We start from the raw sequence: 14,173 nt of genomic DNA, 5'->3' as shown, positions 1-14,173 counted from the left end.
GCTGTGTAGAAAAGACCGCACAGAACAATTGAACAATCTATTTCTGACAATGCAAGGTTCAGTTGAATTGATTGATTTAAATTTATTTAACACAATTCATTGTATAAAAGTCGACCTTTGTAGATTATTTAAGTTGAATACTGTTATCCTAAGGTGTGTCTACTGCTCCAATATTGATATTATATTTTTATACAATAGTTAGTGTTAAGAGACTGTATTCACACTGTGGCAGAAGCTGATTCTTTCAACCATCTCCCCATTACTTTTAGCCGTCTGTTCATTACTTTAGTTGAATACTTCAATCGGGTATTCATCACTATTAGCTACCTGTTGAGACTCGTCCGGTTGCTTGCGACATAGGTTTTATGAGCTTTCAGTCACAACAGTGTACAGATGTTACAACTGACTTGATATGCCAAATTTCCACTTACAATTGCAAAAGTAACCCCTGTTATTGATTCACTAAAATAAGTCAGTATGCAACTGTATGAATTGCTGCTAATTTACCTTAAGCAGCCTTCACATTTTTTTTAGCTTTTGCTGTTGCTGACAATAGTAAATGTATGAAAAAAGGTTGACCTTGATAGGTTCACGCGTACATTTCTCGAAGTTCGAGGTTAAGCACTATTTTTATTAGACAATACAGGATTACACAATAAAATGCAGTCGTAGCCCCCTCCATGCTGCACATAATAAGATGTGCAATGAGGTAGAACAGAGTTTATACATACATATACATGTACTGAGATGCAATATGAAAAGTTGTATTGAAAATAGAAAACTTTGTGGGCGAGGGTAGTGCAAACAGTATTGGTGTGGAAACATGTAAATGTAAAAACGGCTTTACAAGTGAGTCTGTTATTTATGATTTAAGGTTGGGAACACATGTCGGTATTTTTTGAGGACATATGGCCTAACATCACAACAAACTCCACAGATATCTGATTAAAAAGACAATCTTAGCAGATATAAATGTGCTAAAAATGTTCAATAGCTCTGATGCAAACTTATCAGTACAATGATGCAGGTTATTTTTGGAATAATTAGCTTGTCGATATGTCGGAGAAAATGGGCTGTGTACTCTAATCAAATGCGCATCCACTGTGCAACATCTGTCATGATACCATTTTGTTATATAAACATATTAAAACACAAACCAACACATTCTGACTGTGTGTTTGACTGTCTTGGTATCGACAAGTCAAAAACAGTCATGGTGACTGGTCCATGACGAGCTGATCCCAGAGAAGTGCGGGAGAACTGAACTAATTAGCACCTTTTATGTAATTATTGGTCGATGTTTGTTAGGCTGATGTAGAGTCAAATCTGTCTCGGTCTTTCAGCTCTGTCAGGCCTTCTCTCTTTAAGTTCGTATTATAAACTAGTCATATATATGAGATAAAACACAGGGGAAGATCACAAGCAGCAGATGTCAGTCTACACAGTGTGACATATTCCCTCTTCCTCTGCACTTCCTTGTTGCCGAAACACATGATGTCATTTTCAGCGCCATGTTTTCTGTTACTCCCATAGTAGAGGATCTAAACCACAAACTCTGACAGCGGCTTGAACTTTACTCTGCCGACCTAAAGCTCCTCTCTGTGTATTCTGTGATCCACCCTGTCTAGCCTCTAATTCATTGCAGCAGGGCTCCTGATTTCTCCTCCATGCTTCCTTCTCTGGATCCCAGCTGCTTGTGGGGCCCAGGCACAGTCCTGGAGAGAGGGAAGGGGAAGTTTGAGGGAGAAAGAAAGAGAGATGCTTAATGGAAACCCAGTGAGGTGCTCATCAGTATTCTAGCCATGCTGTCACCTGAGTGGAGGATGGGAGGGAAACTAAATGAGTCTGCAAATTCCCTGATTTGGTGCAGAGTAGCAGGTGAGAGTGGAGAATAGCTCCTTTTAGAGAGGAAATAAAAGAAGCCACGAGAGAAGATGCTGTTTGTATTAGCCTAATTGATTTCATAATTAGGAAGTAATTAGTGATTTGGTTACAGGAATCTTTTGATGTATTCTGTTTGATTTTATTGTGTCGTAATCATTATCAATCGAAACTGCAGTATGACGAAGTGCAATATCCAACAAGCATCACATCTTCATGACTTTAATACTTTTTCTTTCAATGAAAATGAAAATTGTGACGCATAAATGATAATTCCTGCTAAATGTGAATAATATCACAATCACACTACCCGTCAAAATAATGCAATATGATTTTATCACCATGTCATGCTAATAATCGTGGAATAACTAAGAAACGAATGACCAACAGAAACTGAAACATTTCATACATTTTGAATATTGCATGACTTGAAATGATTTATTGATGGTCACATAGTAAGTACTGTATGTCTGCACAATGTTGTATATGTGAAGTGTGTAAGTGTATGTGCACAGTGCAAAGGGCCTACTCTTAGCTGCCTCTATTAGACAAGGCAGGCTGCTGAGGTGGGGGGGTGTGCAGCTCTGGCTCTGGCAGTGTCAGTTGACCTGCCTGTCAGCGCTGCCATGTGGGAATAGAGCCGTCACAGAGAAACTCACTTAGCATCGCTGAAATATGACATAGTATGTTTGATCTATAGCAGTGCAAAAATGAAGAAAATGTTGTATAAACTTGATCTTGATGTAAAATTGAAGGTCTGTTTTTGCTCTCCTCCTGTTGGTTGCAGTGATGCCAGCAGCCTGCATGCTCAGGGCTTTTGTGTGTATTTATATAAACACTTTTCAACTTCAGCTCACGAGCAGCTTTCATTTTGATTCGGAGGTACAGGATCAGCTGAGAGAGAAGGCACCGCTTGTTTGGAAAGTCATTGGGCCTGTTCAGTGGTAACTTTTTTAAAAAAAGTTTGCACCAGTGATGGCCTGCTCTAAAGGCTGCCCTCTGCTGTCAGTTAAGGGTGTGTGTGGTCTGAACTGTGGGGAAGGTCTCAGTGAATTTCAGGTACTGTAGACTCTGGTGACTGGTTACGGGTTTGCTGCTTTGGCTGAGTTTCATTTGTCATAAAGTACGAGATATTAACCACCCAGTCGAGTTCTGTGCTGCTCTGGCACGTGACTGTTTCCACAACAAATAGCACTGTGTTATGTCTTGCTCTTAAATTTTCAATTTTGCAATTGTAGCCTCCTTTTCTCTTCTTTAGTGCTGAACAGTGCTGTTTCTTAGCAACACTAAGACAACACTAAAGGAGTAGCTTACTCGCTTTCTTGCGGACAGTTGGATCAGAGGATATACCACTCTCATTTCTGTGTGCTAAAATACGAAGCTAGAGCCAGCAGCCAGTTAGTTTAGCTTCGCATGAAGGCTGGAAATAGGGGGAAACACTTAGCCTGGAGCTGCTCATTGACCTCCTAGAGTCTTAACAAGGCTGAAATCAAGAGGTAATTCCAGTATGTAATCACAAATCATTGTTTTTACACATGATGTTTTTCCTATGTTTTAACAAACAAGATGTAATGTGTTAATAAGGGAGCCTTAGAGGTGCTGGTAGGCAGATTTTCATAGCTTTTAGACAGAGCCAGGCTGGGTGTGTCTTCCCGCTAACAGTCTCTATACTAAGCTGAGCTTTCCATCTGCTGGGTTTAGTTTCATGTTAAGCATGCAGGCTAGCCCAGTTTGTGTCTTTCATGTAGTATTATTATGTTCGAGCCATAGAGCTAAACATCTGATTTTACTCATCGCTTAACACTTACCACTGAAATGAAGGTATTTACAGAATGTTTTAAGTCTCTTGCAGCCATCGAAATATTCTGTTTGCTGCACAATAAAAATGTATGTTTTTTCTCAAGTTGAGACTGTGACCTACAAGTGTTACGAGTGGTATCGCTTTTCATATCTAACTCTCCGCAAGGAAGCAAGTGAACATATTACCCAAAATGTTGAGCTGTTCTTTTAGATCTTTTGTGTGTGTGTGTGTGTGTGTGTGTGTGTGTGTGTGTGTCTTGATCATTGCTGGAGGATTGTTTTCTCTCTCTGATTTTATTCACTCTTGTCCAACCAGGAGGAAGAGGAGGAGGAGGGCGTGTCTCGGGTACGAGTGACCAGCAGGAGGAGCCCTCACAAAGTGGAGCGAGTCTCTGGCTTGGTGGCTCGTTCCCATGTCGACATGCCAAAGGTGAGTAAAGCAAAGCAAAGAGGGAGTTTCACACTTTTCCTCTATGCTGCTAACAGAAGCTGTTCTTAACGATACTGGCAATAAGTCTCCATGACGGTGAAGCGAGGTCTCGCAGAGGCATCATGAAATATGTGTTCGAAAAGGTTGATGCCCTTTGGGACATTTTATTAATGTTGAGAAATCACTGATAAATAACAAAGCGTCAGTTTGAATGGAAAGAATCACCTCAGTCTGACCTGCTTATAATATGTGTTGATTATTGTAATGTTAATATTAAATGCTAATAATTAAATTAATTCATTTCCTGTACAGCATTTTAACACCTACCATCATTTACATCTATTATGCTCGTACAGATCACAGTAATTAATAGCATGTATGCTTTTAATCATACTTGGACAGTAATTATGTGACACATAGCCATTTTTAAAAAATATTTTGACATCACACTCTGCAACTGTAAAACAGTTAAATCCAACGTATTAGTTAATGCTTTATACCATGTTGTGGCTCTCACTGTCACTACGAGCTGATGCCAACAATTTAAAAGAACACACTTTTGAACTCTTGTGCTAATTATAAAGCTAGGGCCAGCAGGTGGTTAGACTAGAATCACTAGAATCAAAGGGGAAGCAGTCCAAAGGTAACAAAATCCAGACTGCTATCATCTCTTTTAATAATCTTAATCTCTCTAATACTAAATAAATCTAATGCTCTCTGTTTTTAATGGGCTAATCGAGTCTTTGCATTGAAGCGTGCCCAGGTCAAGCCCCTCTGAGGTTTTAGAAAAGTCTGTTTTAACACAACAAATCTTGTTAGAGCTATGGAATATTAAACCATCCATCTTTACTCTTTAGTAAAGTTTCTTACCCTCACGTGTGCACAAACTACAGGCTATAGACTTCTTTTTTAAAATACAAAAATGTGAAATTCAATCAGTTATCTTATCCAGTTATCTTATCCGTATCAGCCATGAGAAAACATTCCTATTGTGCATCCCTATAAGCAGGCTTAAGAGGTACTGGTAGTCAGACTGTGACTGCTGCAGATTGTGCAAGCTGTGTCCCCCTGTTCCCAATCTGTGTATGCTAAGCTAAGCTAACTTCCTGCAGAATCTAGCATTATATTTAGCGCGGAGACATAAAGTGCTATTGATCATCTCATCTAACTCATGCCAAGACAGCGAATGAGTGTATTTTCCAAAAACAGTTTTTTCAAGTTGTGGTCAACCTGCTGCTTACATGTCCTTGTATTTCATGACAGAGATGTGTCTCATAGGCTAGCCATGTTCCTCTGTGTTGTAAAAAGCCCTTGTGGTTACATGCCTTCCCCATTACAACACGGCCAGTGGCACATGGCAGCACAGTGGCCGCAGGCGTTGGCTTTTCAGCTGAGCCCAGAACTAGTGCAATGGGTGGATGAGTGGAGGCGTTGAGGATAAGGGGGCTTGGAAGGGGTAAAAGAGAGGGAGATGCTTCCTGTAAGCACATGGATTCAGTGCGCTCGCATGATAACGTCCGCATTAGAATACAGTGACAGTACAGGTTGACTCTGGTGTGGATAATATGGTGTGTGTGTGCGTGTGTGTGTGTGTGTGTGTGTGACTCCCTCTATCACATGAAGGAGGGAGGCGAAGGAGCCGAGGAGGCGCAGGGAACGGGAGGGAGGCAATGAAAGGGAGAGAAGAAGGGGGTGTGTGTGGAGAGAAAGATGTAGTGGGGGAGGCTGAAGAGAGAGAGAGAGAGAGAGAGAGAGAGAGCAGGGCGGCTGAGAGGCGAGGGCCGGTGCAGTGCAGAGCTGGAACGGACACCCAGAGCTCAGCCTTCCATCGGGTTGCCATGGAAACCACATTCCTCCCCCGCCTGCATCCCTACAGACTGCTCCGACTCTCTTTTACTCTCTATCTCTCTCCTCGCTTCTCTGTTTTTTTTCATCCTGTCTTTTTCATTCCTCTTTTAATTCGTTGTCTTTGTTGTTTTTCTCTCTCTCTCTCTCTCTCTCTCTCTCTCCCCCTCTCTCCCTCTCTTTCTGCTCTGTTTTTACACCGTGCACACACACGCATCAAGCACATTCGTGATGATGCACACTCAGCAAGCACACTGATTTCAGATGCATTGCTCTCTCCCTCTCTCTCCCTCTCTCTCCCTCTCTCTCCCTCTCTCTCTCTGTGGCAAGGTGAACGGGTAATTGCACAGAGTTTATTTTGCATTCCAATGCACTCATGGACACATAAGCACTTTGTTGTTTTCTCGGCATCTCTCTATTTTCTTCTCTCTATTTTTACTCCCCCTTCTGTTCAGCACCATGCTTCAGTAATGCCCCCTCAAGTCATCGCATTTCTGCCCACACACAGGGCACCTAAGCTCTGTTTCATTTTGGTTATGGCGTCTGTCGTGGACCAACGGCACCTTTTATCATATTTTATCAACTGCTTACACCTTCCTCTCATCTCTTAACCTCCTACTTGCAACCCCAAAATCTTTATCTCTCTTTCGTTCTTTCAGCTTCTGTCTTTCTATGCATGCACAAAGTCTATGGCACAGACTGTTCCTTAGCCATTCATCTCTGATGCAATCTCTTGCCATCTTGCATTCCTCTTTTCCTGTCTCCCTCATTTCCCTCCATGTGTATGCTTCTCTCTCTCATTATTCCATCAGATGGAGGTGCTGTGTTTGGTGTGTGTGGTGGAGCAGCTGTTCTCTGCCACTGAGGCCTATTAATAGGAGTCTTAGCTGTGTAGCCTTTGTTTTCTGCATCTGCATCACTGGGAGAGAGTCGTTGTGGCTGCTCGGCAGGTTACATTGGCTTTTAGAGCAAAACTGATGAGTATCTCTCATTCTCTCTCAGTCTTGCGGTCTCTCTTTCTTTTCCATGCACAACCCCCCTTCTGCACATTTACAAAGCTAGGATTCATTCAGCAGTGAGGACTTCACTGTAAAGATTCTCTTATATTCTGGGATTTATTCCTTTCCTTATCTTTGTGTAAGAAACAAGTTGATTCTGCTAAGATGCAATGACGCCTGAGAGAGACTTATAAGACTTGCTTCCTCACCCCCTCTTGCAGTTAGTTAAGGCTACAGTAGAGCAGCTTAGTACGTGTTGATATGGAGCTGCCACTTTAAGACTGCCTCACTACCGACTGTCCTTTTATGGCGCTGCATCCGGTCAGGTGACGAAGGAGTAGTCACACAGCTTCTCGGAGAAATGTCTCAAAATGACTGAAAAGCTCAATACATGGTCTGTGCAGTGGTTGGGGGTTGTAACGCTCATTACTATAGCGTGTGTGTGTTAGTGTGTGTGTGTTTGTTACAGGGTGTCCAGGTGGGTTTATGTAATAAGGGCCGTGCAGCCTGATACCGAGTGGATGCTGAGTGTTGGGGGAAGCTGTAAGCTGGGATGTGAAGAAGCATCTCTGTTGAAAAGTGCAGGATAATTTCCACGTTTATGCCATAAATCACAGCTCCCTGTTTTTCATTTGTCAACAGAAGGTCAGAGGTTACTGCTTTCATTTCACAAGATAAATCACCTAATGCCGGTGATCCACATCTTTCCAGTCTAAGCTGTTTAATTGGGCACAACATTTATCAAGGACTGCACGCACGCACACACACAAGCACCACTCACTCGTGCACGTATGTGGATGGATATGTGTTAGGTGAATGTCTGTTTTTTTAAATTGCCATGACTCCTACAAGATTGCTATTCTTCTGGGTCTACTAAAACCAAGTTGTTCTTATTGTATTTCCTCCAGGATAGGAGTAGTTATTGAATTTGGTAAGAGTCAGAGTGTAATTACAAGCTAACAGTTCAATCGTACCCTGCTGTGCAGTGTTGTTTCAGTGATTATGATAAAAAGGTTTTCACCGTTCATTAAAGCTAGGGTTCGTAAGATATTCTAGAAGCATTTTTTTTGTTATATTTGTGGAAAATCTCTGAACATTTCGACAGCAAAAAGAAAAAAATACAGTATCTGTGGCTGTTGCAGGCCTGTAATAAGCTCATCCAATTGCCCAATTCGGCAAGTAGTCTGTCTGCCTACGTAGCTGCCTGCCTGCGCGCTCTCTGCCCATACACTCATTGTGCGTAACCGGAGTCTTCCACGAGGCTAGGCAGATGTATTTCTTAAGCTATTATCGAGCTAGTCACACAAGAATGACAAAGAAAATGCAGCCGAAATTTCCAAATGCTAACATGCTAGTTTAAAAAAGAAAAATCCAAGGCACTCTCCTGTCAAAAATGGTGGAAAGCTTTTACGTAGTCGACTATTTCGTACTTAAATTCTTAAAAGCATTGACAACGCACATTAGAAATGAGCTGAGTGGCAACCCAAGTGTTTTGTAATATGTAAGTGAGATATGAAGTAGTTGGTTGTGGTTGGCGATGACAATGGCCGTTCAGGAGCTAACGTAGTAGCACAAACCAGAGACAGAAACCATTAGAGAGTTTGTTAAACGTAGCAAAGTAGCCACTCACACACATCTTCCAGCTGGCCAGTGAGAGATATGAGTCTGTCAGTGTAGTCTGAGGGTCGGATACTTTCAAATTTAGCTTGCTCTTGCTGGTTTCTCCAATCTTACCAACCCCATCTTAAGGAACATATTTATGGAACATTCTCATGTTCACTTCTGAAGGTGAACTAAAGATTGCTAAATGTATTTGATGGGTTTTACATTTTTTCATCTCTGGTATTTATGTATAGCCACTAAAGAAATAGCAGTAACTGATTATTCCTTTTTTTCTGCTTGGCGCTGTGTCACAAGTGGAAAAATAATCTTACATTGCTGACAGATTTATTAGGCTATAAACTGACGATTAAATTTCACAATGTGTAATCTAATACAGGGACAGTGTAAACGGAAACCTGAGAAAATATGTGTGTAGTTGAGCCTAGCAAAAATTTAGGTGGCACAGTCTTCATGACAATTCAACATAATCTGCGCAAAGGTTGTATTTTTTTGCAGGAACATGGTGCTTATTACACTACAGTGTACTAATGTTGTGTTTATGCTACCTGTATAAGATTGCAGTTGATGGATTTCACATTATCAGCACTCTGTTGAAACGGTTACTGTTAAAGAAGCAGAAGTTAAGAAGACACAAGACATGTCATCGCATCCATAAAAGAACGATGACATGTTTTTTAAGACATCTACCCCAACACTACATTAACCTTCAAGACCTCTTCTGTCCTCTGTAATAGCTCTAATTTGATTAGGGCATGTTAACTTCCTGTATTCCTCTTCCTGCTTTCCTCCTGATACGAACAATTGATTGGCTCTAAAAAGATCGACCAATTATTTATATATTTTTATATTATGTAATATTTAAAGGGAGAGGTTTCTCTATTCTAGAGGTACGTCTACACACACACAGTTCATTTCGCCGTTGTGTGTATGTGCACGCCCACCCATACAGATGACTTATCTGTGTTCATTCAGTGCAGATGATCCATCTGTGTCCATCTCTCCTGCCTTTATTATGTGTATCCTGCCTGACGTTCACTCATCTTGTGTGCTGTACAGTGTGTGTTTATTTTTGTACCGCAAACCCTCTCACAGCGCTGAGTGGTAAATGCGATGTAGACAGTTTATAAGAGAGACAGAGCGAGGCTTGGGAAGGATGGTTGCAACATGTGCTCGGTCATGTGTGCTGTGATCGATATGCTTACATCGTCCTTTCAAGCCGCTGCCTCGAAGCCCCGCCTCGCCGTTCTGATTGGCTTCAGCAGGGTTTGTGGCTGCATCCGACAATGTAACATGAGGCATTCAGTGGTTTATGGTGGTTCTGTTTTTAAAAAAATGCCCAAGTTTCTCTTCTTTTTGCTCTTTTTGCTTGGCAAATCTCTGTAGGTTACAGCGAAATAACATCATTATAATGAAGATAGTTACTGTTGCATGTAATTTAGTGTGGCTGAGCCTGCTGTGTGTGCCTCCTGGTAGGGCTGCAACACAATGCAGTCTGCCCTCGCCCTAAAATCCTGCTCAATACAACATGAAGGTTGCACAGAGACACATTAACATGCATGTAATTTAAAGCCACTTAGTCTGAATGCTAAAAAGACACTACCATTCATGTATGAGTACTGTAACATGCAGACTATGTACAAATATACACTCTCCCCCATGCAGACACACCCAGCTCCATTCCCCGTCACATTTCATTAATAATGCATATATGCAGGGCTTTAATGGCGACATTGTAACATTCCCTCTTAGTTCTCTCAAAAATCTACCTTCACCCTCAGTGTCAGGATGCTTTATATCTCGCTGTGATCAACCCACAAATTCAAAAGCGTGCTAAATGGTTCATAGTCAGTCCTCTCGCATTACTGAAAATATAACTGCCACAGATACATGAAAGCCATATAGTCTCTCCTTCTCTCTTTTTTTCCCCCTCACACATTCTCACTCTCAATCTCTTCCTCCACCCACTCGAAAAGCCCAAGCGTGTAATCTTGTTGGTTTCGTACACATGTGTTGATGTCATCATTGTGAACATAGAATATTTCCCCTATGGTTCTTGAACGAGGCTTCAGGATTGCAGTTTTCCTCTTTCTGTGTGTATTTTGACCCAATCCCACACACGAGCAGGACTTAATGATACAATAATTCAGCAGCAGTGCTGCTATGCTAGTAGTAATACTCAAAAAAAAAAAGGAAGAGGGATAGAGAATGATGTAAAGTAATGCGCGGTGATTCAAAGACATCCTCTGTGGAGTGGCAGGTCTAGTGATACCCAGGAGAAAAAGGATTTACTTCTGCTGCACCTGCCTCCATTGTGAGATTATTTACAGATGCTTGCTGTGACACAGAGCCTGAGGTTGCCAATCACTTGCACAAGAAAGCTGTTAAGTCTGCAGCTGAACTAGAGATGACCGTGGAGGTGACCAGTGACCAGTAGGAGGGACAGGGGTGCCCGCTGTAAGTTGGATTTTGGCTGCATTGGTCTGATGAAAAACACGGATTAGACTTTAATAAGCGGATGAGGATCGAGGGTCGGCATTGCCAGGTTGCAGGCTATGACTTCCTGACCTTTCTTTATTGAGAGAAAAAAAGACGGATGCAACGTTTTCATTGCGCTTTGATTTGTGAAGCAGTACCTTTTCACCCAAGCGCGGGCAGCAGTGAGGTTTTATGTCGCGGCCCCTTTAAGAGCAGCTAGTGAAGCGCTCAGTCCTGTTGGTGCTGCTGCTGCTGATGGCAGCGCTGCCAGTTGATTGGCTGTGGCTGTCAGGGCTGAGGTGCTGGAGGGATGCTGCTACGTATCAGCCCCCTCCTCTCTCCCTGCCTCTCTCTCTCTCTCTCTCTCTCTCTCTCTCCCTATCTCTCTCGCTCTCCATCTCCCTCTTGCTTGCTCGCATCCCTCTGAATAATCCACATCTAGGGCAAGCTGACTGAGAGGCGATCCAGTGCTCAGCTCCTCTCTGCAGGCTGAGAAAAGAGACAGAGAGAGAAAGACAACGATTATCAACGCAGGAGGAAAACCGTGAGCTTTTGACAGAGCGGGAAGATACCAAGAATTAACAGAGGAAGATTTTCATCTGCGGATATCATTTATTTATACATATTGTTTATATATCTATATATATATTTGTACACACGCATATAGATATTTATATATATATACATTTATCCCTGTACATATCTGTATTTGTGCTTGTCTGTTTATATTAATATTTTTATATGTATTTGTGTGTGTAAATATATATGATATATAAACAAAAGATTATATATATATCTATGAATTTATATGCGCATCACTGTGAACCGAGAGAAGCAAGAGGAAATTTCTATCATCGGGGCTGGTCTCTGATTGTGTGGTCGTATACAATATTTTGAATATTTCCTTTGATCTTCTACGTCAAGAGGACAAAGACTACGTGCCCATTTTGTATTTTTTGTTTTCCTGTTGCTGCTTCCCGTCCCTCTCGATCGTTTTTTTTTTCTACATCTGTGAGGAATAAAGCGGAGAGTGACAGGATTTGACGAAAAAGGGAAAATCTGTAGAAATTCCTGTGATTAGTGTTATTTCCGTCGGCATTAGCGCTCTGTGAGCCGATCACAGCGTGCTGTGTGAGATCTGAGGAGGCAGCAGAGACAGAGTGCCACGCCGCTCGGCTCAGCGTCAGCCCCAGCCAGCTCAGCCAGCATGCACAAACATCACCACTGTTGCAAGTGCCCAGAATGTTATGAGGTGACCCGTATGGCTGCCCTGCGTAGGATGGATGCCCCGTCATATGGAGGAGACTGGCAGGCCGAGCCCTATGGATACCCGCCTGGGTATGGGGGAGGCCAGACCTTACCCCCTCCAGCCTCAGGGGGAGGTGGAGGCATGGGAGGAGGAGGGGGCACTTTGGGGAGAAGTAAGGGCAAGATTATGTCTGGTGGAGGCCCTGGAGGCCCCAACCCAAAGGGCCAATCCAAGGGTGGCCCCAAAGTAAACGGCAACAACTCCAGTGGACAAGGAGGATGGTGGCCCGAGTGCACCTGTACCAACCGGGAGTGGTATGATCAGGTAACTCATCTTCTTCACTCTGTTAGATAGCTCAGGCCTGTGGGGCCTGGCGGGGGAGACTGGGATCAGATGAGCTGTTTGCTGTAGTAAAACAGAGACCATCATGTATCAGCTGTGGCTGAGGAGAATTCATATTTAGTATTCATCTCAAGTCGTCCGTTTCCCATTTGTCGACTGTGCTTCCTCTATTGGAAGGAGAACAGAACAGGACTGATCCGGTTTCACTGCACACACATGGAGATGATCTGCATGTTTGGATTTGATGCAGATGACTAATGCTTATAGATTTAACACACCTAGTGTATGTCGTCAAAGGCTCACGCTGATGCAGTTACCACAGGCCAAAAAATGGTGCATTTTCATTCATTGAAGCAGCCCTGAGATGCAGTGTGCATTTATTTTAAGTTCTCTCTCAAGCCGGTAACATTACACATTGAGTTTGTGAGAAATTACGTGTAAGAAATGGATTTCTCAGGGATCAACTAATTGTAGGATTGTGTCTCATTAGCTCAGAGTAAAGGAAGAGATGATGAAATCGATCTCCAATACCAGCTCCATTCTTATTTGGCGTCCGGTTTCTAGCAAGCCTTTTTTTTTTTGCTTCAAAGAATCACTAAATAACGAATGTGTTGTCATAAAAATAGAGGATCAGCAGTAATCTGTGTCCAAACACTGCCTGTCATACATGCTGCACAGTGTGAATGAAACCGCCTCTTTGCGTACGCTCCATTTTGATTCTATTATCTGCCTTTATTTACTTGTATTTATAAATCACAGTTGATAAAAGGTCAGAACCGCTTCAGAAGCACAGACTTTAATTAACCAAGGTGCATGTATGTGAGCATGAGAGTGAGCTCGGGGTGGGGGAAGGGTAGCTCGGCGAGCATGAGATTCAAGGAATGTTTCTCACTGTGCATGAGTATGTGTCTATGTAGTCTCGTATTTGCGGCAAGTGGGAGCCGCTGCATTGTTTGTAGTTCCTCCGTTTATGTGTGTTCGCGTTTTGAGCAAGAAATGTGAGGCAACATCAAGAGGGAAGGTGAGAGGAAGCACGGGGGTAAAATGGAGGCTGAAATTTCAGAGGCAGAGTGGAAGAAATCCCCCTGAGCTGAGCCCACATATGTGCCGCAACCTGGATGATATTAGCAGATTACTACATCCGAGGAGAGGTTTTAGAGATTGACACTTTCTCTTTAGGTTTGTGTTGCATAAAAATCTTTTTCTTATCAGCTGCGTCCAGACCAATCAGGCTTATTTCACACATTTGAAAGCTCACAGCAGATGTGATTATGTAAGCATTTATTGCTTACATGGAGATTTTGCTCTCCATCAGTATTACCACCTAATTTTTCCACTTCTCCTCTCTGGCATGTTTGTTATACAGTCAACTTACGATATAACAAAATGAGTATTAACGTGATAAAATGTGTTCAAACATCGTGACTGATGTAGAGATCTTATGTTGTCTAAATGGCCCTGTCAATTGGATAAAACACTCCAGAATCCTGTCTTGTCCTGTCCTTTCGAAGGATTCTTGCTTCCTCGCTG

General features: G+C 42.4%; 1 protein-coding gene across 2 annotated transcripts in view; it reads left to right on the top strand.

Moving 5' to 3' along the window:
* The window catches only part of dlg3 (discs, large homolog 3 (Drosophila)), an 87,890-nt gene that overhangs the window by 12,599 nt on the left and 61,118 nt on the right, over window positions 1-14,173 (top strand). The window contains exon 4 of one of the 2 annotated variants that reach the window (XM_073487724.1): window positions 3,998-4,111. In XM_073487724.1, coding sequence (XP_073343825.1) covers window positions 3,998-4,111 — 114 coding nt within the window. Of the gene's footprint in view, window positions 1-3,997; window positions 4,112-12,110; window positions 12,626-14,173 lie in introns of those variants that run through there. The other variant, XM_073487725.1, reaches the window with a different exon arrangement.

This window comes from Pagrus major, chromosome 18 (assembly GCF_040436345.1).
Source record: "Pagrus major chromosome 18, Pma_NU_1.0".
Lineage (NCBI taxonomy): Eukaryota > Metazoa > Chordata > Actinopteri > Spariformes > Sparidae > Pagrus > Pagrus major.
This window is presented reverse-complemented; position numbering and strand designations above follow the sequence as displayed.